We start from the raw sequence: 27414 nt of genomic DNA on the forward strand, positions 1-27414 counted from the left end.
AATTGCAAGTTCAAATGTGAAAAACAAACACGTGAAAATCACATTTGCAGTTCCACATGTAAGAAACATTCAAATGTGAAAATACAACTCTCACATGTAGAATTGCATTTTTACATGTGATAAACATTCAAATGTGAAAATCGATTTAGCAGTTTTACATGTGAGAAACATTCAAATGTTGTCATATGTGTAGTTTCATTGTATCACATGTTGAAATGTTGCATCCCCATGTTGTCACATTTATTTCACATGATATCAAATGTTTTCATGTGTAGTTTCATCTTATCACATGTTGCTTTTACATGTTGTCACATGTTATCACATTAACTTCACATAAAATCACATGTGAAACAGTTGTGATCACATGTGAAATTCATTTGGTTTCATGTCCCTGACATCACTTGCTCAAATTCTAACCAACTGTTGAGACCCCGACTGATACTTCCAAATAAATAAATACATTTTGGGAAATTATTCCACGGGCCTACAAAAGTGGGACAATGCAGCCCGCGGGCCGGCAGTTACCCAGCACTGGCGTAGACTGTCAGAGTGTATCAGAGAATAACCGACCCCGCACACAAACAGGATGTAATGCGAAATTCCGTTGGCTGCATTTTTTCCTGCATTTTTTGCATTTTTTCCTTTACCATTACTGTAACAGTAATGGTAAAACATTTTTCTGTCATGTAACTCATTTCTCAATATACGCTGTGATGACGGGACTATTGGAGAACAAAACCCAGGAAATAATATACTATTTATTTTGGTGTCTAGTATAGTCATGTGTGCTATAGCTCTGCTGTCTAACCCATGACCTTTACCTCCAGATCACATTTCTACTGTCCTGCACGCATCACAAACAGGTTATTGCATGTGCAGTTTGTATGAGAGTGAAAACCTTCCTTAAGCTTGTTTCTTTGTTGCAATAGTTACCATAATGTTCATTAGATATACAGTAAATATAGTTAGAATAATGTATATAATACTAGTATTGTTTAAAGGGCCAATCTGCAGTTGAAACAATAACAAAGCCGTCACCCGCCTCTGTTTTGGTAAAAAACGGAGGGACGGGAGAAATGTAACCACTCTCAGACAGAGCTATGGATGCCAGGACTGACCCTCCGTGATACAGAGCTATGGATGCCAGGACTGACCCTCCGTGATACAGAGCTATGGATGCCAGGACTGACCCTCCGTGATATAAACATAACAGTTTTACCCATGTTTTGAGAGGCTATACAGTGTTTGTTTACAATTACAATGTTAACAAACAGAGTAAAACAAGCTTATATTTCGGGGTCTTATAGGGTATGAGTCCAAAAATGGATGGAGCAACTGCAGATTGCTGCTTTAAGAATTGAGAACAGTACAATTGAAATGAAATAATTATGTTACTTTTATCCTCCTTACAAATATATTATTTATTCTATAATTGGAAACTGAAGCAACTGGTGACCTTTTTTGGACACTGTAACTCTGCATGTCCCTTAAAACATCCCTGTCACTCTGTGGCCAGCAGGACATAGTCACACACAAACACAGGCCAGGCCATCTTATCTTCCTACATAGAGGAAAAAGTTTGCCTCCTGCAGGTTCAACTTGGTTTTAGCTTTTTGAATTGGTTGTCATTGGAGAAAAATATAACAGAGTGGAAAATATAATATAGTTGTCACGATCGTTGGAGGAAATGGACCAATGCGCAGCGTGATTTGCGAACATACTTATTTTATTCCACACGAAACAAAACGATAACGTGAAGTCCTTGGTTACAATACAAAACCAACACGGAACAAGATCCCACAAAACACTGTGGAAAACAGGCTGCCTAAGTATGGTTCCCAATCAGAGACAACAAGCAACAGCTGATACTCGTTGCCTCTGATTGAGAACCACCCCGGCCAACCCAGAAACACATGAGCTAGATAATCAACCTAGAACACAAAACACATAGAAACGACACACCCTGGCTCAACATAACAGAGTCCCAGAGCCAGGGCGTGACAATAGTAATTGTTGTGAAACATTTATGAACTATTTTCTTCTCGGAAAAGTCATGTGAAATTAGCTAATGTTTGGTGCATAATGCAGTAAATACTGTATTTTTAGATTAAATAAAATCAAGAATCAGTTATGAAAAGAGCATCATGCTATAATCATTTGTCTGTATATTGCAGGTTTCATTTCCATATATTTAGGCCTTGTTTCGGTTGTGTGTGTGTGTTGGTGTGTTTGTGTGTGTGTGTGTGTGTGTGTGTGTGTGTGTGTGTGTGTGTGTGTGTGTGTGTGTGTGTGTGTGTGTGTGTGTGTGTGTGTGTGTGTGTGTGTGTGTGTGTGTGTGTGTGTGTGTGTGTGTGTGTGTGTGTGTGTGTGTGTGTGAGTGTGTGTGTGTGTGTGTGTGTGAGTGTGTGTGAGTGAGTGTGTGTGTGTTTACTGAAGAGGACAACAGATATGTGTGTGGCTGAGTGGAAGACCTTGAACAATGAGTTATTACCAGGACAACTTCACACAGGGAATTCTTTCAGGAACACACACTTCCTTGACTGTTTACAAAATGTCTTATTTAACTCACTAAAAGAAAACACATACTAATGTATTGAATTAAAGATTGTTTCCTTTTTTATGGTCTGTCAAATAGTTTAAAAGTACAATTTTATATAATATTGTCTTTCTGACTGTTCCCATACTTCCCAGGGTCCTGAACCATCTCTCTATGAACGCCATAGCCAGCCACTCCTTTGACGGTCTGAGAAGAGTCCAGCATATGTGAGTATCAAATATCAATCTGGGGTTGATCCATATCAATTCAATCGCTTTTTTGACCACACTCCTTTTGATTACGAATTATTCAAAATAACCTGTTTTTGCTTGGTGCGTCTTTTAGAGAAATTGGTCAAAGTGTCGCCTTGGAAACCATAGAGACCCTTGCATTCAACAACCTTCTGGACCTCAATGAAATGTGAGTGTGCTCCCCCCCAGGGGTAGAAAATGGATCCTCATAGAAAGAGTTTAGTCTGCTTTCTTGTATGGGCTGATCTTTTTTTCAAGACGGTGTTCTAGATTTGCAGGTGATGTTTGTGACGTTAAGTAATATGTCATTGCAAGTGACGTATAACTAATATGTCAGCTTGGGTGACATACAGTATAACTACAATGATTAAACGTCACTATACATTTACATTTTAGTCATTCAGCAGACGCTCTTATCCAGAGCGACTTACAGATAGTGAGTGCATACATTTTTCATACTGGCCCCCCGTGGGAAACGAATCCACAACCCTGGCGTTGCAAGCGCCATGCTCTACCAACTGAGCTACAGGGGACCACTACTGTGACGTATTCTACTGAGCCCATGTTCCGAATATATAAAAGGGACTGGCTGAAATCAGGCGGGTCCTGTATGTCAGATGTGTGCTGTATGTGACGTCATATACATTTTTGTTTTGCAGCTTCATTAAGAACACACGGAGCCTGGTGCACATCGCTCGAAGGACGTTCAACAACCTTCCTAAGCTGCGTTATCTGTGAGAGGCCTTCTGAACTTTAAGAGATACCAGATACCATACCGTACTATACTATGTTTGTGTCTCAAATGGCACCCTATTCCCTTTATAGTCCACTACTTTGTATTCCCTTTATAGTCCACTACTTTGTATTCCCTTTATAGTCCACTACTTTGTATTCCCTTATAGGGCTCTGGTCAGAAGTAGAGCACTATAAAGGCAATAGGGTGCCATTTGGCACGCAGCCTATCTCTCTCTCTGCATAGTGAGGGCTCGTTCCTCTCTAGATAATACTACTAGTCTGGTTTATTCATTCACATACTTTCTCATACTCTGCTACAACATACATGTTGACACTTTGACTTCACAATAGTTCATTTCAGTTCAGTAAATCTTTATTGTTCCCAGTGTATATGCTATGTGTACAAAACATTATGAACACCTGCTCTTTCCATGACATAGACTGACCAGGTGAATCCAGGTGGAAGCTATGATCCCTTATTGATGTCACTTGTTAAATCTACTTCAATCAGTGTAGATGAAGGGGAGGAGACAGGTTAAAGAAGGATGTTTAAGCCTTGAGACAATTGAGACATGGATTGTGTATGCGTGCCATTCAGAGGGTGATTGGGAAAGACAAAATATTTAAGTGCCTTTGAACTGGGTATGGTAGTAGGTGCCAAGCGCACCGGTTTGAGTGTGTCAAGAACTGCTGCTGGGTTTTTCACGCTCAACAGTTTTCCGTGTGTATCAAGAATGGTCCACCACCCAAATTACATCTGTGGGAGGCATTGGAGTCAACATGGGCCAGCATCCCTGTGGAACGCTTTTGACACCTTGTAGTCAATGCTCTGACGAATTGAGGCTGTTCTGAGGGAAAAAGGGGGGAGGTGTTCCTAATGTTTTGTACACTCAGCGTATATTGTACATAAAATACATAGAAACCATATGATACAACATACATAAGCAAGACCTCAGTAAGGTAATGCAAATAGGTTATTATTGTGTTATGAAGTAATGTAATACAGTCTTGTTATGCATTAACAGGAGTATATCCAACACTGGGATAACAGTGTTCCCTGACATGACTTCTATCCATTCTCTGGAACCTTGGAACCAAAATTTTGTCTTGTAAGTATGTGAGAAAAAAAAGAGGTGCTCCAACAACATGAGAAGAGGTGCGGCCTTAAATCCTAGTGGAGTCCATAAGAGGTAGAGGTGCGACACTCTCCATTAAAACAATTATTTTTATTAGAAATTCATTAAAAACACTGTGACTTTCATCAGACAGAGTCTTGTAAGTATGGGTCAGTGTTGTTGAAGGGCTTGTCGACACTGTTGAAAAGTAAATATAGGTCTAAACAGTATTATATCAACTTAATCCACATTTTGTCTTACAGGGATATCTGTGACAATCTCTATCTTCTGACAATACCAGAAAATGCTTTCGTTGGCATGACAACTGAATATACTGCAATGTAAGTACTGTGTTATTATAATGGGTAGGCCTACTTTTTCCAATCCAAAGGAGAATATAGTCCTAAAAACCTGAAGTGTGAAAATGATATTGCTATACTGAATGACATTTAAAGTCACTAACTCTCATTATTGCCTACTCCAGATCTGGGATCTAGGCCCCTTTGGTGTTAACATTGTTTTCTCTCTATTCCAGGAACCTGTTTAACAACGGCATTAGAGAAATACAAGACTATGCCTTTAATGGGACCAAGATAAATAAATTGTACTATTGTACATACTTTTAACATTTCCCAAAAAATGTTTTACAATGATAGCATCTGTATCAATAAACAATGTTATTTACATCTACTTTGTTTTATGTGTTCTCAGGGTTTTAAAGAATAACCGAAACCTCAGAGTGATCCATAGGGAAGCTTTTAAAGGAGCAGTGGGCCCTAGGATACTGTAAGTGACATGCTTAAAGTCTATCATTATTTGATCTTTATTCTATGTATCCTTTATTTAGACAGGTTATCACAATATAATCTGAAGTCATGGTAACCTTCCCACAGCTGCAGGAATCAACTACACATACTAGAAAGGCATGCAGTACACACACTGTAAGTCACTGTAGAAGTTGAAAATCTATCTAATGCATTGGTATATGTAATAACCTCAATACCCTCTGTATCCTCTGTACTGAGTGAGTGAGTGAGTGAGTGAGTGAGTGAGTGAATGAGTGAGTGAGTGAGTGAGTGAGTGAGTGAGTGAGTGAGGGAATGAGTGAGTGTGTGAGTGAGTGAGTGAATGAATGAGTGAGTGAGTGAGTTACGATTATGACAGTTCCCATCCATTCTGAATCATTTGCCATGTCTGTAATTAGAGCTCTGATGAATGAGTGAGTGAGTTCATTAGTGAATGAGAGAATTCATTAATTAATATCTTTATTATGATTGTGTTTTGGCTGTATGTTTTCCAGAGATGTCTCGTCAACGGCGATAGAGACTTTGCCGTCCCATGGCCTAGATTCTGTTGTGGAGCTGGTTGCCCGTACAGCCTACGGCCTAAAGAGACTACCCCCTTTCATGGGTCTGGGGAACCTAGAGAAGGCACACCTCACCTACAACAGCCACTGCTGTGCCCTTCTCACCTGGGACACACACAGGTGGCATATCCCATTCACACCAGAGGAGGCTGGTGGGAGGAGCTATAGGAGTAATGGCTGGAATGGAATCAATGGAATGGTATCAAGCACATCGAACATATGGAAACCACATGTTTGACTCTGTTCCATTTATTCCATTCCAGCCATTACAATGAGCCCTTCCTCCTATAGCTCCTCCAACTACCCTCTTCTGATTCACACCAGGAGCGAGCGTCACAGGCGGAGTTTGAACCTGGGTCTCCCACGGGAGAAACCAGCATCTTGGCCATTAGACCAAGAGGAAACGTCCTTTTGGGCCGAGGGACAGTGATTTCAGCTATTCGAGGGATATAACTAGTAATTAAGTGGGCTATTGCTGGTAAAAGTTTGAAATTAATGAGACTATAGTCTTCAATGCCCTTCAAATGAATCCCATGAATTGTTTACAGGATGCAGCTTGAGTCAGTCTCTAGGGCATGGGTTAAAGATAATGTAATCTCAGAACCCAAAACCAAATAGTGTTTGCTGGCCAGCTAGCAGTCTATCACCAGAGACTAAATATATTGTATCTCATTTGAGGTTGGGGGCCCCGGTGCATGTTCCCTGCGTGCCCGTTTGGTAATCCGGCCCTGTGTGTGTGTGTGTGTGTGTGTGTGTGTGTGACTCGGCTCTCATGCCACTCTTCTTATTGCTGTTAACCAAATAAAATTTTTATGTCCTAATATAAGTGATACTCTACCACTGCTTTGTGTTAATGTCTTGAGAATCAAAAACATATGTCTCTCTGACTGACTGTTTCCCCAAAGCACATCAGCACAAGATCAAAGCATGACCACGTTGCAGTTCCCCTTGAGACAGGCAGCAAGAGGTCAGGGGGCCCACAGATAGCATATGATAACAAAATGTGTAGAATTGCAGAAAATTTGCTTTAAAACTGCAACATGTTCTCTCAGCCTCATGGCAAAATGTGTATAATAGCATTATAAAACTGCCAATTTTTCTCGCTGCAAAATGTGTTGAAATGAAGGAGGTCGGTGCTGCACACACACACACACACACACACGCACACACGCATACACACACACACATACAGTTGTGTTTTCATGAAATGTCAATACTTTTTGTAGTGTGCATTCTTTTCCCATATAAATATATATATTTTCCTTAACCCCTAACCCTAAACCTAACCCTAATACTTAACCTAACCCTAACCTTATACCCAAAAACCCTAAGCCTAACCCTAACCCCAAAACCCTTAAGCATAAAATAGCATTTGAACAAATTCAGGACCTGAAAAAGGTTATTGTTTTCCTACCTTTTCAGGACATTAAGGTGAAATGATAGGGCATTGGGGTCCTGATAATATAGGAAAACAAGTGCACACACCCACACCCACACCCACACCCACACCCACACCCACACACACACCCACACCCACACACACACTTTGTCTCTCTCTTTCTCTTTCTCCCGCGCTCTCTCTCTCTTTTACTGTAATCATTCAAGCTCACAGGCCTAACAACATAGGATCATAAATGGGAACAATATCTGTTTCAGTCTGTTGCAGTTTATCAATGAGGTTCACAATGAAATCAAGACCAGACACTCATGGTAGTAGGCTCCAAATATAGAGATGGAAAAGAGAGAGCACCTCCTATCTTTGCGATCATGGCTTCTGTGACGGCATGGGCAGTGCCATTGTGGGCTATCTTGTGGCAAGTGTGCCGTCTACACATCTCTATGGCTCCAAGCTGATTTTGAACACATATTTGATTTACCTCTATCTCCTCTAGGGATTCTCCAATCAATGCAGCACGACATAATGGATCTAGGCCTACGTATTGCGATCACAGTCCGTCTGAAAAGTGAGGTTTCATTTCCTTCTTTGTTTGCTACTTCAGTAGTTTAAATGTCCAGTGCAGCCATTTTTATCTCAATATCAATTCATTTCTGGTTAACAATTAAGCACCTTATTGTGATTGTTTTAAATTACAATTGTCAAAAATAATCAAAAAAGCTTCTTAGCAAAGGGCAATTTCTCAAGCAAGAATTTTGAGTGGGGAGGGGAAAACTGACAATTAGCTATTTATTGGCAGAGAGGTTTGGAACTCTCTTTCTTATTGATTTATTAACTAATTTACCGCATGGTGATGTCACAATGGAAGGCCAAAACTGAAATTTCAGGCAGTCTTTTCAAACAGCTCTTACACTAAAAGGGCATTATCATCATTTTCACAATTGTACAGTATTACTCCAACCTCATAGTGTGGAAATATATATTAAACACAGGAAAATCACATTTTTGACTGCACCTTTAAAAACTCTAAAGTCTGAGTTCCCCAAATAATTATTCATTACATCATAGAATTGCTAAGTTTGTAGATTCATCCATTTTGACTTAGAGACATCTTCACTGAAGGTGCCTTATTTGCCTAATTCCTAATTTGAGTAATGAATCATCTACTGATTATGACTTTTCAGGGAGCCCAGTTAAACTATCTAATTGGAAATGCCACTACCTGTCTGAACTTTAGTGAACTGTTTTTCATCCAGTCCTGAAATACTAGTGACACATCCTGATCAATCATGACCTTTCAGTCATGACCTTTCATCTCTCCACCTTTGAACTATGGAAACAGGTTTTTCTATCTAGCCAATGGACTGTAGCCTCATATTACCAGACTCATTTATGTAAGTACGTGAGATCCGGCTGGCTCACGAAGCTAAATGCATTGGTCTTCAGTCGAAAAGAAATGTCAATATAATTATACAGTCATAAAACTTTAGTGACCATTGACCTGTTCTTTACAGCTCTCGCTTCCTGTACCACCAGGTCTCCAGGTGTTATGGTGGATTCATCCAACACATCCCTACTGGTGGAAATACCTGGAATAACCGAAGATGTTGATTATGAGTCCTACGGAGGTGTGGATTTCCAGTATCCAGAACTAGGGTTATATTGTCAGACCAGACCAACCCTCCAGTGCACACCAGAGGCTGACGCCTTTAACCCGTGTGAAGACATAGCAGGTAGAATCAAGAATTGCTGCGCTCAACTCAGCTTAGTCCCTAAGCAAAAGTCTTTGGGTGCAGGGTTAAAAATACATAAACTGGGGAAGGAAAACCCTAATTCACTGTAATAGTCTTAAGACGTTTTAATGTTCTTTTAAGCAGTCAAGCGGTCAAACAAACGGACATGTTTCGGCAACAGCCTTTTTCAGCGTTGAAAGAACAGTAGGCCTAGGCATGATGCACCCATATACAGAGATGACATCACTTTGTCGTACTGTCTCCTTTCCACTGTTATTTTACTGTTGTTTTACTATCTTAGTTATTTCTTAATTTTATTTTTGTTTAATTTTATATAATTTTGTTACGCACCATTAAATGCATTTTCTGTAAGAAATGTGTTATACAAATCAAGTTTGATTGATTGAGTTTGACTGATTTTCCCATGTTAACTCCAGGTTTCAGTTTTCTCAGAGTCGCCATCTGGTTCATCAACATCCTGGCGATCGCCGGCAACCTGACGGTCCTCCTCATCTTCTTCTTCAGCAGATGTAAACTCACCGTGCCACGCTTCCTCATGTGTCACCTGGCCTTTGCTGACTTCTGCATCGGTGTCTACCTCCTCATGATTGCCGTAGTTGACCTCCGCACCCGAGGCCACTACAGTGAGCACGCCATCGATTGGCAGACGGGGGCGGGTTGTAGTGCGGCGGGCTTCCTGTCTGTGTTCGGTGGGGAGCTGTCGGTGTACACGTTGTCGACTATCACTCTGGAGCGCTGGCATACGATAACTCATGCCTTGCAGCTGGAGAAGAGGCTAGGCCTGGCGCAGGCTGCTGGCATCATGGCTGGAGGGTGGTTGATCTGTCTGGGGATGGCCATGCTCCCCCTGGTGGGGGTCAGTAGCTACAGCAGGGTATATGATACACTATGTACTATTAAAAGAAAAACACCAGAACCATGGACGGCAGAGCGTACCTAGTGCTTCTGAAAAGAATAGCGGCCAACATTTTCTGTTCATTTTCCAATTATTCTACATGTTGAATCCACACAAATAGCCACCACTAGTCTGCACCCAGCAGGTGCTTGCTATAACACACCGCGGCGACAGGAAGTGATGGCCATCCATCGTTGTCGCTATGACACATCGCGGCAACAGCAAGCGATGACTGTCCATTGTTGTGTTTAAAACACACTGCGACGACAGCAAGCGATGGCCGTCCATCGTTCTGGGGTGCTCTTTACATTATTGTCCCAGAGAAGAAAATTGGTTAGGACACTTTTTTTCAGTACTGCTGTATACAAAATAACACAATAAATATATTCCAGGTGAGTATGTGCCTTCCCATGGACATCAAGACTCCTCTGGCCCAGGCCTTCATCTTCCTGCTCCTCCTCTTCAACGTGGGGGCGTTCCTGGTGGTCTGTGTCTGCTACGTTCTCATCTACCTGGCAGTACGGAACCCCCAGTTCCCCGGCCGCAGCACAGACGCCAAGATCGCTAAGCGCATGGCTGTCCTCATCTTCACAGACCTCCTCTGCATGGCGCCCATCTCATTCTTCGCTATATCCGCAGCCTTTAAGGTTCCGCTCATCACTGTCACCAACTCCAAGATACTCCTGGTGCTGTTCTTTCCTATCAATTCCTGTGCCAACCCTTTCCTCTATGCCATCTTTACTAAAGCTTTCAGGAAAGATGTCTATCTGTTACTGAGTAACATGGGCTGCTGCGAGAGTAAAACTAATATGTACCGGATGAAGGCCTATTGCTCTGAGAATGTGGTGAAGAGTCGTTCTGGGAACAAGGGCACTCTGCTTTGTACAACACTAAGGATGGACCCTCTGCCACTGCAGAGCCAACAGCTGAAAGATGATGGAGATTAGGGGACAATCTGAAATGGCACCGTATTCCCTAGAGGCTAAATCGAATGCACTATATAGGTTATAGGATGCCATTTGTGACGCAGCCCAAAACTGAACCTGAAATAAATATTTCAAAGAGGATGAAGATTAGACTAATCTTTTTTATTTTGTTCTATTCATTATCATCAACAACATCAACAAGTAATACAGGATTTTGTAGTGCAATTCACTGGTTCCTACATTCTTACTGGGGTGGGGGAGGTATTGTTCAGTTGGGAAGTTTATTTAACTGGGTCCTACAGTAGAACCAGGATTGTCTGCAATTTGCTGTAAATCAAAGAGACGGTAAACAATTTTGAACGTTTGAACTCCAATGTAATTCTCATATGGCTAAATGTGTAATTCAACCAAATTTTATTTAAATAAAAAAACATTTTCTGTTGGCATCCCAGACTTCCTTGGTGAATCAATGCTACAGTATGTACATGTTTTGTAACAGAATAACTATTCGAATATATATATACATATGTATTTATTTTACATTTGGAAAAGAGTCATATGGAATATCGGCAAGCAGAGGCTGTCAAAGGCTGTCTGTAGACCATTAGAATGAGAAGAGTGTCCACAGACAGTGGTTAGACCAAGTGTAAACCAGCCTTGCATTTCCCATCATGTCTATTTTGCTTGAATAGCAGTACTATGCTCAATAGTCAAATGGCGGCGCACATACAGTACCAGTCAAAAGATTGAACACACCTACTCATTCAAGGGTTTTTCTTTATTTTTGATATTTTCTACATTGTAGAATAATAGTGAAGACAACAAAACGATGAAATAACACATATGGAATCATGTAGTAACCCAAAAAGTGTTAAACAAATCAAAATATATTTTATATTTGAGATTCTTCAAATAGCCACCCTTTGCCTATATGACAGCTTTGCACACTCTTGGCACCGGTTTGGGTGTGTCAACTACTGCAATGCTGCTGTGTTTTTCACGTCAACAGTTTCCTGTGTGTATCAAGAATGGTCGACCACCCAAAGGACATCTAGCCAACTTGACACAACTGTGGGAAGCATTGGAGTCAATATGGGCCAGCATCCCTGTGGAACACTTTCGACATCTTGTAGAGTCCATGCCCAGACGAATTGAGGCTGTTCTGAGGGCAAAAAGGGCTGCAACTCAATATTAGGAAGGTGTTCCTAATGTTTTGTACACTCAGTGTATGTTCATGTTGCACACTCTTCACAACTGCTGCTACCAGACTCTTATTTACTATTGATAATACTGCACAATTTAAACACTTGTCCCCCAATCCCCCCTTCTCTGATACATGTGTAAATATTGTACTATAACTTGTGCTAAAATGTCTATTCTATTATTATATTGTATTATTTCTTATTGTTGTTGCATTGTCGAGAAGGAACTTGCCAGTAGGCATTTCATTGGACAGTGTTTACCATACATATGACTAATAAAACTTGAAACTGAAACCTGGTTTAGGCCTACATTTTATTTGTTTTATCATTACATTATTGGTACAACAGTGCGACAGTAGTCTAACGTATCAACTCAAGGCACAATAGGCTATCAGCTGCTGCAAATATTGACAAGTGCTGATCAAAATGTAATAACGAGATCAATATGGGTAATAATTGAAGGGAATGAAGAGTCACCTCTAAGATCCCTCAAAAACCTCTAGGTACTTCACCATAAAAGTTTACCCCCTCCAAGCAGCAGGATATTATGCTGGCAGCATGATCCCAGATGTATTTTTTTCAAAGTAAGAGCCCCCTGCATAGACATGCTGGGAATATCAAAAAAATGTTGTCGATTGTGAAATACAATTGTTTTTTCACAGCATTGCAACCCCCTTAAAAAAAAAGGATGATTTGATGTACCTACAGTGAGGGAAAAAAGTTTTTGATCCCCTGCTGATTGTGTACGTTTGCCCACTGACAAAGACATGATCAGTCTATAATTTTAATGGTAGGTTTATTTGAACAGTGACAGACAGAATAACAACAAAAACATCCAGAAAAACGCATGTCAAAAATGCTATAAATTGATTTGCATTTTAATGAGGGAAATACGTATTTGACCCCTCTGCAAAACATGATTTAGTACTTGGTGGCAAAACCCTTGTTGGCAATCACAGAGGTCAGACGTTTCTTGTAGTTGGCGACCAGGTTTGCACACATCTCAGGAGGGATTTTGTCCCACTCCTCTTTGCAGATCTTCTCCAAGTCATTAATGTTTCGAGGCTGACGTTTGGCAACTCAAACCTTCAGCTCCCTCCACATATTTTCTATGGGATTAAGGTCTGGAGACTGGCTAGGCCACTCCAGGACCTTAATGTGCTTCTTCTTGAGCCACGCCTTTGTTGCCTTGGCCGTGTGTTTTGGGTCATTGTCATGTCCCCTTAGCAGAAAAACACCCCAAAAGCATAATGTTTCCACCTCCATGTTTGACGGTGGGGATGGTGTTCTTGGGGTCATAGGCAGCATTCCTCCTCCTTCAAACACGGCGAGTTGAGTAGATGCCAAAGAGCTCCATTTTGGTCTCATCTGACCACAACACTTTCACCCAGTTCTCCTCTGAATCATTCAGATGTTCATTGGCAAACTTCAGACGGCCCTGTATATGTGCTTTCTTGAGCAGGGGGACCTTGCGGGTGTTGCAGGATTTCAGTCCTTCACGGCGTAGTGTGTTACCAATTGTTTTCTTGGTGACTATGGTCCCAGCTGCCTTGAGATCATTGACAAGATCCTCCCGTGTAGTTCTGGGCTGATTCCTCACTGTTCTCATGATCATTGCAACTCCACGAGGTGAGATCTTGCATGGAGCCCCAGGCCGAGGGAGATTGACAGTTATTTTGTGTTTCTTCCATTTGCGAATAATCGCACCAACTGTTGTCACCTTCTCACCAAGCTGCTTGGCGATGGTCTTGTAGCCCATTCCAGCCTTGTGTAGGTCTACAATCTTGTCCCTGACATCCTTGGAGAGCTCTTTGGTCCTGGCCATGGTGGAGAGTTTGTAATCTGATTGATTGATTGCTTCTGTGGACAGGTGTCTTTTATACAGTTAACAAACGGAGATAAGGAGCACTCCCTTTAAGAGTGTGCTCCTACTCTGTCACGATCGTCGACAGATGAAGCGGACCAAGGCGCAGCGTGATAAGCGTACATTCTTTAATGCGTACACAACACAAACCAAAACAATAAACCAAACGATACGTGAAGTCCTAGGTTATACACACCAAACCAAATGGAACAAGATCCCACAACCTAACATGCCAAAAGGCTGCCTAAGTATGGACCCCAATCAGAGACAACGAGCTACAGCTGTCTCTGATTGGGAACCACCCTGGCCAACATAGATATAAACGATCTAGAACAAAAGCATAGAAAATGTAACAGAAACTCCACACCCTGGCTCAACATTTAAGAGTCCCCCGAGCCAGGGCGTGACAGTACCCCCCCCCCCCCCCAAAGGCGCGGACTGCGACCGCGCCACACCAACACAACGGGGTAGGGGCCGGGTGGGCATTCCGCCTCGGAGGCGGATCCGGCTCCGGGCGTGACCACCACTCTCTCTCTACCCCCCGTAGCGCCCCTGGTCTGGTCTGGCCCCGCTGGCCGGAGCTGGACTGGACACCGGTGGAGCGGATTGCTCTGGCTCCGGTGTGGAGCAGCTGACCGGTGCCGGACCAGGCACCGGTGGAACAGGCACGGACCGTGCCGGACTGACGACGCGCACCACCGGCTTGGTGCGGGGAGCAGGAACGGGCCGAACCGGGCTGGCGACGCGCACCACTGGCTTGGTGCGGGGAGCAGGAACGGGCCGGACCGGGCTGACGACGCGCACCACTGGCTTGGTGCGAGGGACAGGAACAGGCCGGGCTGGACTGTGGAGGCGGACTGGAGGTCTGGAGCAGAGAGCTGACACAACCCGTCCTGGCTGAATGCCTATCTCCACACGATATGCGTGAGGCATCAGCACAGGACGTACTGGGCTGTGCACTCGTACTGGCGCTACAGCACGTGGCACTGGCGCAGGATATCCGGGACCGAGGAGGGGTACTGGAGGCCACGAGCGTTGAGCCGGCACACTCCGTCCTGGCTGCATGCCCACCTTAGCACGACACGTGCGTGGTGCTAGCACAGGACGTACAGGACTGTGCTGGAACACTCGTGGCACAGTATGTGGCTCTGCATAACACGGAACCTGCCCAGTCTCACGCTGCCTAGCCTGAGTACGGGGAGTTGGCTCTGCTCTACCTCTAGGCTCCGCCAACCACCCTTCCAGCCCCCCAAATCTGGTGGCCTCCTCTCCTAGTCCGCCGATTCGCCCTGTAGCTGCCTCCAGCAGCCGCGTCGTCCACACCGTGTGCCCCCCCAAAAAAATTACTTGGGGTTGCCTCTCGCGTGTCCGTCGTCGGCACGGTTGGCGCCGTTTCTCCTCTCCTGCCTGGGCATTTACTTTTGCCCATGGCCCTCTGCCCGCGAATATGTCCTCCCAAGACCACCATTCGCCCACCTGGGACATCGCCAACTTCTCCTCCTGGGCACGCTGCTTGGTCCACTGGTAGTGGGATCTTCTGTCACGATCGTCGACAGATGAAGCGGACCAAGGCGCAGCGTGATAAGCGTACATTCTTTATTCAGTACTTACACGAACAAAACAACAAACCAAACGATACGTGAAGTCCTAGGTTATACACACCAAACCAAACGGAACAAGATCCCACAACCTAACATGCCATAAGGCTGCCTAAGTATGGTCCCCAATCAGAGACAACGAGCTACAGCTGTCTCTGATTGGGAACCACCCTGGCCAACATAGATATAAACGATCTAGAACAAAAGCATAGAAAATGTAACAGAAACTCCACACCCTGGCTCAACATTTAAGAGTCCCCCGAGCCAGGGCGTGACATACTCTCAGCTCGTATAAAAGACACCTGGGAGCCAGAAATCTTTCTGATTGAGAGGGGGTCAAATACTTATTTCCCTCATTAAAATGCAAATCAATTTATAACATTTTTGACATGCGTTTTTCTGGATTTTTATTTATTTATTCTGTCTCTCACTGTTCAAATAAACCTACCATTAAAATTATAGACTGATCATTTCTTTGTCAGTGGGCAAACGTACAAAATCAGCAGGGGATCAAATACTTTTTTCCCTCACTGTATGTTTTTTATATTTTATTATTTATACAAGCATTTATTTGTAAAGTGTACACAAATACTTGTCAGGGTTGAGTGTAGAGGGAACGTGGAATCACACGCAGGACACAGAGATTCAAAAAACAGATGTCTTTAGTGAAGTCCGACAGTACAAGCCAACACGGCAACAGGCCACAGGCGAAACAAGCGTACACTGGACTGTCCAAAGTAAATGTGCACAACGTGCAGGACTCTCTCAAACAATACGAAAATACAGAGAGCACAGAACAGCGGACCAACATCTATACGTGACATCGAACAATTACACACAACACCTGACCAAACACAAGATAACTAAATAGGGTGCCTAATGAACACTAACAATGAACAGGTGTAACAAACAGACAAAACCAATCAAACATGAAACATCGAACGGTGGCAGCTAGTACTCCGGAGACGACGACCACCGAAGCCTGCCCGAACAAGGAGAAGGAGCCGCCTCGGCCGAAACCGTGACAGTACCCCCCCCCTTGACGCGCGGCTCCAGCCGTGCGCCGCCCCCGGCCTCGGGGACGACCAGGAGGACGCGGAGCAGGGCGCGTAGGATGACCACGATGGAACTCGGTCAGAAGAGACGGGTCTAGGATGTCCCTCCTCGGCACCCAGCACCGCTCCTCCGGGCCGTACCCCTCTCCTCCGGGCCGTACTAGGATGGCCCGAACAGTGTACGCCGGAGCCCCCTCGATGTCCAACGGGGGCGGAGGAGTCTCTTCTATCTCAAAGTCCTGGAGTGGACCAGCTACCACCGGCCTGAGGAGAGACACATGGAATGAGGGGTTAATATTCTTGTAATCAATGGGCAGTTGTAACCTGTAACACACCTCGTTCAATCTCCTCAGGACTTTAAAAGGCCCCACAAACCGCCGACCCAGCTTCCGGCAGGGCAGGCGGAGGGGCAGGTTTCTGGTTGAGAGCCAGACTCGATCTCCAGGTGCGTACACTGGCCCCTCACTGCGGTGGAGGTCAGCGCTCGTCTTCTGTCGACGGATGGCTCGCTGCAGATGGACGTGTGCAGCGTTCCACGTCTCCTCCGAGCGCCGCACCCACCGCAGGGGCCTCAATCTGGCTCTCATGCCAAGGTGCCAGAACCGGCTGGTACCCTAACACACACTGGAAAGGGGTTAGTTTAGTGGAGGAGTGGCGGAGAGAGTTCTGTGCCATCTCGGCCCAGGGCACATATCTCGCCCACTCCTCCGGCCGGCCCTGGCAATATGACCTCAGAAACCTACCCACATCCTGGTTGACACGTTCGACCTGCCCATTACTCTCCGGGTAGTAACCCGAGGTAAGGCTCACCGAAACCCCCAACCGTTCCATAAACGCTCTCCAGACTCTGGAGGTAAACTGGGGGCCTCGATCAGACACTATATCCTCGGGTACCCCGTAATGCCGGAAGACGTGAGTAAATAGAGCCTCAGCGGTCTGTAGGGCAGTCGGAAGACCCGGCATGGGAAGGAGACGACAGGCCTTCGAGAACCGATCCACAACGACCAGGATGGTGGTATTCCCCTGTGAGGAGGGAAGGTCGGTAACAAAATCCACCGAGAGGTGAGACCAGGGTCGTTGTGGAACGGGCAGGGGTTGTAACTTACCCCTGGGCAAGTGTCTGGGCGCCTTACACTGGGCACACACTGAGCAGGAGGAGACATAAATCCTCACATCCCTGGCTAACGTTGGCCACCAGTACTTTGTACTAAAGCAGTGCACCGTCCGGCCAATACCTGGATGCCCAGAGGAGGGTGACGTGTGAGCCCAATAAATAAGCCGATCCCGGACCTCGAGCGGGACGTACGTCCGACCCACCGGACACTGTGGAGGGCTAGGGTCGGTGCGTAATGCCCGCTCGATCTCCGCATCGACCTCCCATACCACCGGTGCAACCAGACAAGACTTAGGTAGTATGGGAGTGGGCTCCACGCACCTCTCCTCTGTGTCATACCGCCGAGACAGGGCATCTGCCTTCCCGTTCTGGGACCCAGGGATGTAAGTGATCTTAAACACGAACCGGGCTAGAAACATAGTCCACCGAGCCTGGCGAGGATTCAGTCTCCTAGCTGCCCGAATGTATTCCAGGTTACGGTGGTCAGTCAGAATGAGAAAAGGGTGTTGAGCCCCCTCAAGCCAATGCCTCCACACCTTTAGGGCCTGTACCACGGCTAACAGCTCCCTGTCCCCTACGTCATAATTACGCTCCGCCGGACTGAGCTTTTTCGAATAAAAAGCACAGGGGCGGAGTTTAGGTGGTGTGCCGGACCGTTGTGAGAGAACAGCCCCGATACCGGCTTCAGACGCGTCCACCTCCACTTGGAATGGTAAAGTGGGATCCGGGTGCGCCAGCACTGGAGCCGAGGTAAACAGGTCCTTCAGTCTCCCAAAAGCCCTGTCCGCCTCAGCTGACCACCGCAAGCGCACTGGACCCCCCTTCAGAAGGGACGTTATGGGAGCTGCCACCTGTCCAAAACCCCGGATAAACCTCCGGTAGTAATTCGCAAAACCCAAGAACTGCTGCACCTCTTTAACCGTGGTTGGGGTTTGCCAATTACGCACGGCTGACACACGGTCAACCTCCATCCTCACCCCTGACGCAGACAACTGATAACCCAAAAAGGAGACAGACTCCTGGAAGAACAGACATTTCTCGGCTTTGACATACAGGTCATGCTCCAACAACCTCCTCAATACTCTGCGCACCAGGGCTACATGTTCGGCCCGGGTAGAACTGTACACCAGAATATCGTCTATGTACACCACTACTCCCTGCCCCTGCATGTCCCGGAAAATCTCATCTACAAAGGATTGGAAGACTGATGGAGCATTCATTAACCCGTATGGCATGACGAGATACTCGTAATGACCGGAGGTAGTACTAAATGCTGTCTTCCATTCATCGCCCTCTCTAATGCGCACCAAGTTATATGCGCTCCTGAGGTCCAATTTTGTGAAGAACCGTGCCCCGTGTAATGACTCCATCATAGTCGCAATCAGCGGAAGTGGATAACTATATTTCACAGTAACCTGATTTAGACCGCGGTAATCAATACACGGGCGCAAACCTCCATCCTTTTTCTTCACAAAAAAGAAGCTCGAGGACGCGGGTGAAGTGGAGGGCCGTATGTATCCCTGTCTCAGAGACTCGGCAATGTATGTCTCCATTGACCTCTTCTCCTCCTGTGACAACGGATACACATGGCTCCGCGGGAGCGCAGCTCCTGCCTGGAGGTCTATCGCACAATCCCCCTGTCTATGAGGTGGCAACCTTGCCGCTCTTGTCTTGCTAAACACGAGTGCCAAATCCTCATACTCGGGGGGAATGTGCAATGCGGGCATCTGGTTCGGACTCTCCACCGAGGTCGCCCCTACGGAAACACCCAGACATAGCCCCTCACACTGAGCAGACCACCCTTTAAGAGCCCTCTCTTGCCACGAAATAGTAGGATCATGGGTACTCAACCAGGGAAGCCCCAGTACCACCGGATACGCAGGAGAGTCGATCAGATAGAGCTGAATCGTCTCCTCATGACCCCCCTGCGTCTCCATCCTAAGTGGCGCTGTGACCTCCCTAATCAACCCGGATCCTAACGGACGACTATCTAGGGCATGTACAGGGAAAGGATTATTTACCGGAAGGAGGGGAATCCCTAACTCTACACAGAATTTGCGATCTACAAAATTCCCAGCTGCGCCTGAATCTACTAGCGCCTTATGCTGGGAACGAGGTGCAACCTGTGGAAAACAAACAGGTATGGTTATGTGTACGACAGAAAGCTCTGGGTAAGTGGGGCGCCTACTCACCTGGAAGGACTCCCCAATGTGTGGCCTGCCTTCTCCTCCACCAGGGGACCCTCCCCAGCACCTAGCCGCGGTGTGCCCTCCACGGCCACAGTTGGTGCAGGGGACGGCCCCCCTCGGGCTCCTTCTTCTCTTTCCTCTAGCGCCAGCACCTCCGAGCTCCATCGGGCTCGGCTCGGAGGTGCTGGAGGGTGGAATGGGCGACCCCCACCTGGGACGTCCGCGGGTAGCGAGCAGGGTGTCCAGCCGAATGGCCATGTCAACCAACTGGTCAAATGAAAGCGTGGTATCCCTGCACGCCAACTCTCTGCGGACGTCCTCCCGGAGGCTGCAGCGGAAGTGGTCTATTAGTGCCCGCTCATTCCACCCTGCATCTGCCGCTAGAGTCCGGAACTCCAGTGCAAACTCCTGAGCGCTCCTCATCCCCTGTCGGAGGTAGAATAGACGCTCCCCCGCCGCCTTCCCCTCTGGTGGATGGTCGAACACTGCACGGAAGCGGCGGGAGAACTCCGCATAGGTGATAGTAGCGCCGTCTATTCTCCTCCATTCGGCGTTGGCCCACTCCAACGCCTTGCCGGTGAGACAGGAGATGAGGGCGGAAACGATCTCGTGTCCCGAGGGCGCCGGGTGTACGGTGGCGAGGTAGAGTTCAACTTGTAACAGGAACCCCTGACACCCGGCAGCGGTGCCGTCGTACGCCCTCGGGAGCGAGAGCCGAATCCCACTGGGTTCCGGAAGTTGGACGGGCGGGCTGACCGATGGTGATGGTGCGGTAGGTGGGGGTGTGGGTACCCCGCTGGTCTCCCATCGATGGAGGGTGTTCATCACTCGGTCCAGGGCGTGCCCGATTTGGTTGATTCTGTCCTCCTGACCACGAAGGCGCTCCTCCATGATCTCAGTGGGTGCGGGTGCTCCTGCTGATTCCATAGAGATGGTGTGTAATTCTGTCAGGGTTGAGTGTAGAGGGAACGTGGAATCACACGCAGGACACAGAGATTCAAAAAACAGATGTCTTTAGTGAAGTCCGACAGTACAAGCCAACACGGCAACAGGCCACAGGCGAAACAAGCGTACACTGGACTGTCCAAAGTAAATGTGCACAACGTGCAGGACTCTCTCAAACAATACGAAAATACAGAGAGCACAGAACAGCGGACCAACATCTACACGTGACATCGAACAATTACACACAACACCTGACCAAACACAAGAGAACTAAATAGGGTGCCTAATGAACACTAACAATGAACAGGTGTAACAAACAGACAAAACCAATCAAACATGAAACATCGAACGGTGGCAGCTAGTACTCCGGAGACGACGACCGCCGAAGCCTGCCCGAACAAGGAGAAGGAGCCGCCTCGGCCGAAACCGTGACAATACTGGTATGTTGAAAGATATGGTGTAGGCTATATTTAAATAAATACATTTGTAATAAATACAAATATGTTATTGGAATTACTCAAGAGTCTGTAAAACTTAAATTGGTTTCTTGTGCTGGGCAACTGGTTTAATACAGTGCTGGTGACTCCTTACTCCACCCCCTCCATTGTCCTCAATGCAACACTGTACATTAATTACGTATTGGCTTATAGAGAAAAACGATTATTTGTGCAGATGTAAAAGTGGGGTTGGGAGTGCTCAGTAGGGTCTGTAGAATCTATAAATGGTGTCATTTCATGGGGGACTGAGGTCAAAATACCCAACAGCACTTTCTACTCCACCCCTTTCATTGACCTCAATGCAATAGGGTCTTTCTATAAATAATGGGGCCAATGTGTGACATTGTGATCCCGGATCCACATTTCAAAATCATTTGAAACATTTAATGTAAGGTATTTATACTAACCAAATATGTTCAGTTCTTCAGTGGGACTGTGTCGTACAGCCTGCTGGTTATTACTCGGTCCGTTTTGAGCAAAATTGTGTTTTTTAGACACAACTGCAAACTTCAAGGAGTAGGGCATTCAAGGAATTGGTCTGATGGTCTGTTGTGATATTATTGGCCTCCCCCTTGCTTTTCATTTTCCTTCAAGCATAATTTTTTGAGATTAGTGATGTTACTCACTACAACAAATAAAAATGAATGTAATTTTGTCCTTGAAACATTTTATTGAAATACTGTAGAATTCCATTCATTCATATGAAGGACTGCTCCATTCACCCTTTCCTTATTGCATGTCAATTTTCCCTAGACGTTACCATCCCGTGTTAGTTGGCAAGTGGGCATGATTGAAATCAAAACCCAACCATCAAATATCCAAAGATTTAGCAACGCCATTAATTTCCTAAATCTCACAAATCTCTGTTTAGGAAGATACTGATTTCATGACCAAAGTTATCCTGTTTACACTCTTTAGTCAGTCACGGCACTAGAATTGATGTGGGTGTGGGCACACACCAATCAGAGTGTTGAATTTGCCATCATGTTGAAAGAACTACAGATGTACAGTATATACACTGAACAAAAATATAAACAAAACATGCAACAATTTCTAAGATTTTACTGAGTTACAGTTCATATAAGGAAATCAATCAATTTAAATAAATTCATTAGGATCTAATCTATGGATTTCACATGACTGGGAATACAGATATGCATCTGTTGGTGACAGATACCTTTAAAAAAAAAGTAGGGGCATGGATCAGAAAACCAGTCAGAATCTGGTGTGACCACAATTTGCCTCATGCATTGCGACATATCTCCTTTGCATACAGTTGATCAGGCTGTTGATTGTGGCCTGTGAAATGTTGTCCCACTCCTCTTCAATGGCTGGGCGAAGTTGCTGGAGATTGGCGGGAACTGGAACACGGCTGTGCCGGTCTTGACACCTTAATACTGCCATAAATTAGAGATAGGATAATCTCTGGCTTCTAGTATTGTGAAAGGAATGTCCTTTGTTTCAAAGACTTTTGCCGCCAAAAACTTCAACATCCAACAATGAACATTTGGATAATATATCTCAACATCCAAACGTTGGGAATGATGAGAAATGGAATATGGAAAATTAATGTATAATTTGTGATGTCATTAAAAATTGTATAAAGGCGTTATAACGGAAACATTGAAAATCAACACGAGGTGAAGACGACAAAGTTGCCTCCACTAACAATCAACGTTACGGCTGAGTAGCTGTTCTAAGTACTGTATCTAAGAAGGTTAATTTAAGTGGGACCATCCTGTTACTCTCTTCAAACCATCTACTACACTGCTCTCATCACCCCACAGGGGATCATCAACACGGCTGATTAGCCTTCCTCAGAAGACCACTTCCAGAACGAGTGAAAGTAAACAGATGACTAAGAAGAAGGACATTGTGACCTCTTGTGGACAATCTGAGCCTTACATCTGAAACTTAGATCTAAAAGTCCATCCGATGGGTCTAACAGACGACGAAGATAAACACGTAAATACATGCATTACTTCTTACCAAACGGGCAGCAGTTCTGGCAAGTGTTTCTCTCTCTCTCTCTTTAACACGCCATCTTTTGTAACAAGTGTCATATTGTGTTAGTCCGCTAGGGACCCGTTTCATTGTAATAAGTTTCTAATCCCTACCTATACCGTGTATGTGTTTGTATCTTGTATTATCATTTTTAATTAGTTAGTAAATAAATAATTAAATCATTTTGTGTGGTATGGAATGATCAGTAAGACCCGGGTTCGTGCAGACTTAAAGAGCCTATGACTTTCAGAATGAGATTGATATGAGGTAAATTATTAATAAATAACTGTTAAATGATAAGAGATATCAAGATATCTTTAGAGTTAATTCGGGAAACGGTAACTCGTTAAACAACTTTTGCCGTGGTGCCCCAAATTCCTAATGAGTTAATTGTTACATTATTAATTTAATCTAGCAACAATTAAACATAGTAGGTAATTATTCGATAAATAATAGTCATCACAATAATGAAAGGCACGTCACTACGCTGCCCACCTACCACCATGGGGCACTCTGTTCACAATGTTGACATCAGCAAAAAGCTGCCTCTAATGTCGTCTTAGAGAATTTGGCAATATATATACAGTATACACAGTACCAGTCAAATGTTTGGACACATCTACTCATTCAAGGGTTTTTCTTTATTTGTACTATGTTGCCAAGAGTGTGCAAAGCTGTCATCAAGGCAAAGGCAATGTATACAGTGTCTTGCGAAAGTATTCACCCCCCTTGGCATTTTTCCTATTTTGTTGCCTTGTGTCATTTGATTTACACAACATGCCTACCACTTTGAAGATGCAAATTGGGGTATGTCTCTATAAACTTAGCACATCTAGCCACTGGGATTTTCAAGGCAAAACTGCTCCAGCTCCTTCAAGTTGGATGGGTTCCGCTGGTGTACAGCAATCTTTACGTCATACCACAGATTCTCAATTGGATTGAGGTCTGGGCTTTGACTAGGCCATTCCAAGACATTTAAATGTTTCCCCTTAAACCACTCAAGTGTTGCTTTAGCAGTATGCTTAGGGTAATTGTCCTGCTGGAAGCTGAACCTCCATCCCAGTCTCAAATCTCTGGAAGACTGAAACAGGTTTCCCTCAAGAATTTCCCTGTATTTAGTGCCATCCATCATTCCTTCAATTCTGACCAGTTTCCCAGTCCCTGCCGATGAAAAACATCCCCAGAGCATGATGCTGCCACCACCATGCTTCACTGTGGGGATGGTGTTCTCGGAGTGATGAGAGGTGTTGGGTTTACGCCAGACATAGCGTTTTCCTTGATGGCCAAAAAGCTCAATTTTAGTCTCATCTGACCAGAGTACCTTCTTCCATATGTTTGGGGAGTCTCCCACATGCCTTTTGGCGAACACCAAATGTGTGTCAGTCTGGAACCGATGTGGATGTGATGAGGAGTCAGGCGCAGGACACAGAGGTTTAGTCCAACAAACTTTACTTCCACAAAGTGGAAAAAATAACCAAGAATACGACCTCGAAAAGCAGAGGTGAGAGAAATACGCAACATGCGTAAAACGAAACAAGACATGTAGAGCGCAAAACACGCAGCTCCAAACGACACGCGGACAACAACACACAATCTAACTAACACAAAACAGGGAACTTATAGGACACGTAATTAGGACACAAACAGACACAGGTGTACCAGACAGACCAAAGCAATCAACACACGAAACATACAACGGTGGCAGCTAGTATTCCGGGGACGGCGAACGCCGAAGCCTGCCCGAACCAGGAGGAGGAGCAGCCTCGGCCGAAACCGTGACAGTACCCCCCCCTTGACGCGCGGCTCCAGCCGTGCGCCGACCCCGGTCTCGGGGACGGCCAGGAGGACACGGACCCGGGCGCGTGGGATGCCCACGGTGGAACTCTGTCAGGAGGGATGGGTCGAGGATGTCCCTCCTAGGCACCCAGCACCGTTCCTCCGGACCGTACCCCTCCCACTCCACGAGATACTGGAGACCACTCCTCCGGCGCCTCGAGTCCAATATAGTCCGGACCCTGTACGCCGGTGCCCCCTCGATGTCCAAAGGGGGTGGAGGGGTCTCTCCTATCTCCTCCTCTTGGAGTGGACCAGCTACCACCGGCCTGAGAAGAGACACATGGAACGAGGGGTTCATATTTTTGTACTCAATAGGCAGTTGTAATCTGTAACACACCTCGTTCAATCTTCTCAGGACTTTGAAGGGCCCCACAAACCGCCGACCCAGCTTCCGGCAGGGCAGGCGGAGGGGCAGGTTTCGAGTCGAGAGCCAGACTCGATCTCCCGGTGCGTACACCGGCCCCTCACTGCGGTGGCGATCGGCGCTCGCCTTTTGTTGACGGATGGCACGCTGCAGATGGACATGGGCAGCGTCCCACGTCTCCTCCGAGCGCCGAATCCACTCGTCCACCGCAGGGGCCTCGGTCTGGCTCTCGTGCCACGGTGCCAGGACCGGCTGATACCCTAAAATACACTGGAAAGGTGTTAATCCGGTGGAGGAGTGGCGGAGAGAGTTCTGGGCCATCTCTGCCCAGGGGATATACCTCGACCACTCCTCCGGCCGGTCCCGGCAATAGGACCTCAAAAACCTACCCACATCCTGGTTCACACGTTCAACCTGCCCATTGCTCTCTGGGTGGTACCCCGAGGTAAGGCTAACCGAGACCCCCAGGCGTTCCATGAATGCCCCCCAGACTCTGGAGGTGAACTGGGGACCTCGGTCGGACACAATATCCTCGGGGACCCCATAGTGCCGGAACACGTGGGTAAATAGGGCCTCGGCGGTCTGTAGGGCAGTAGGGAGACCCGGCAGTGGGAGGAGACGACAGGCCTTAGAAAACCGATCCACAACGACCAAAATGGTGGTATTACCCTGGGAAGGGGGTAGATCGGTCACAAAATCCACCGAGAGGTGGGACCATGGTCGTTGTGGAACGGGCAGAGGATGTAACTTACCCCTGGGCAAATGTCTAGGTGCCTTACACTGGGCACACACCGAGCAGGAGGAGACATAAACCCTCACATCCCTGGCTAACGTTGGCCACCAGTATTTCACGCTAAGGCAGTGCACTGTCCGACCAATACCTGGATGTCCAGAGGAGGGTGATGTATGAGCCCAAGAAATCAGCCGATCACGAACCTCGAGCGGAACATACGTCCGCCCCACAGGACACTCGGGGGGAGTAGGGTCGGTACGCAGCGCCCGCTCGATTTCCGTATCGACCTCCCATACTACCGGAGCCACCAGACAAGACTCCGGCAGTATGGAAGTAGGCTCAATGGACCTCTCCTCTGTGTCATACCGCCGGGACAGGGCGTCTGCCTTACCGTTCTGGGACCCAGGGATGTATGTGATCTTAAAAACAAACCGGGTCAGGAACATGTTCCACCTAGCCTGACGAGGGTTCAATCTCCTAGCTGCCCGGATGTACTCCAGGTTACGGTGATCAGTCAGAATGAGGAAAGGGTGTTGAGCCCCCTCAAGCCAATGCCTCCACACCTTTAGGGCCTGGACTACCGCTAACAGCTCCCTGTCCCCAACGTCATAATTGCGCTCCGCCGAGCTGAGCTTCTTGGAGTAGAACGCACAGGGGCGGAGCTTAGGTGGCGTGCCGGACCGTTGTGACAGGACTGCCCCAATACCGGTCTCGGACACGTCCACCTCTACTTGGAAAGGCAAAGAGGGATCCGGATGCGCCAGCACCGGGGCCGAGACGAACAGGTTCTTCAGCTTGACAAATGCCCTGTCCGCCTCAGCTGACCACCGCAAGCGCACCGGACCCCCCTTTAGCAGGGACGTAATGGGAGCTGCAACCTGTCCAAAGCCCCGGATAAACCTCCGGTAGTAATTAGCAAAACCCAAGAACCGCTGCACCTCTTTTACGGTGGTTGGAGTTTGCCAATTACGCACAGCCGATACCCGATCTACCTCTATCTCCACGCCAGACGCGGACAACCGATAACCCAAAAAGGAGA

General features: G+C 46.3%; 1 protein-coding gene across 1 annotated transcript in view; it reads left to right on the plus strand.

The window, feature by feature from the left end:
- Positions 1 to 10995, plus strand: part of lhcgr (luteinizing hormone/choriogonadotropin receptor) — a gene marked incomplete at both ends in the record, with an annotated part of 28972 nt that extends 17977 nt beyond the window's left edge. The window contains 12 exons of the mRNA XM_084141414.1: positions 2692 to 2763; positions 2882 to 2956; positions 3447 to 3521; positions 4548 to 4631; positions 4901 to 4978; positions 5173 to 5241; positions 5349 to 5423; positions 5938 to 6123; positions 7896 to 7967; positions 8936 to 9132; positions 9570 to 10027; positions 10441 to 10995. Coding sequence (XP_083997540.1) covers positions 2692 to 2763; positions 2882 to 2956; positions 3447 to 3521; positions 4548 to 4631; positions 4901 to 4978; positions 5173 to 5241; positions 5349 to 5423; positions 5938 to 6123; positions 7896 to 7967; positions 8936 to 9132; positions 9570 to 10027; positions 10441 to 10995 — 1996 coding nt within the window. The remainder of the gene's footprint in view (positions 1 to 2691; positions 2764 to 2881; positions 2957 to 3446; positions 3522 to 4547; positions 4632 to 4900; positions 4979 to 5172; positions 5242 to 5348; positions 5424 to 5937; positions 6124 to 7895; positions 7968 to 8935; positions 9133 to 9569; positions 10028 to 10440) is intronic.
- Between the last annotated feature and the right edge of the window lie 16419 nt (positions 10996 to 27414).

This window comes from Coregonus lavaretus, assembly GCF_964263955.1.
Source record: "Coregonus lavaretus genome assembly, chromosome: 25".
Lineage (NCBI taxonomy): Eukaryota > Metazoa > Chordata > Actinopteri > Salmoniformes > Salmonidae > Coregonus > Coregonus lavaretus.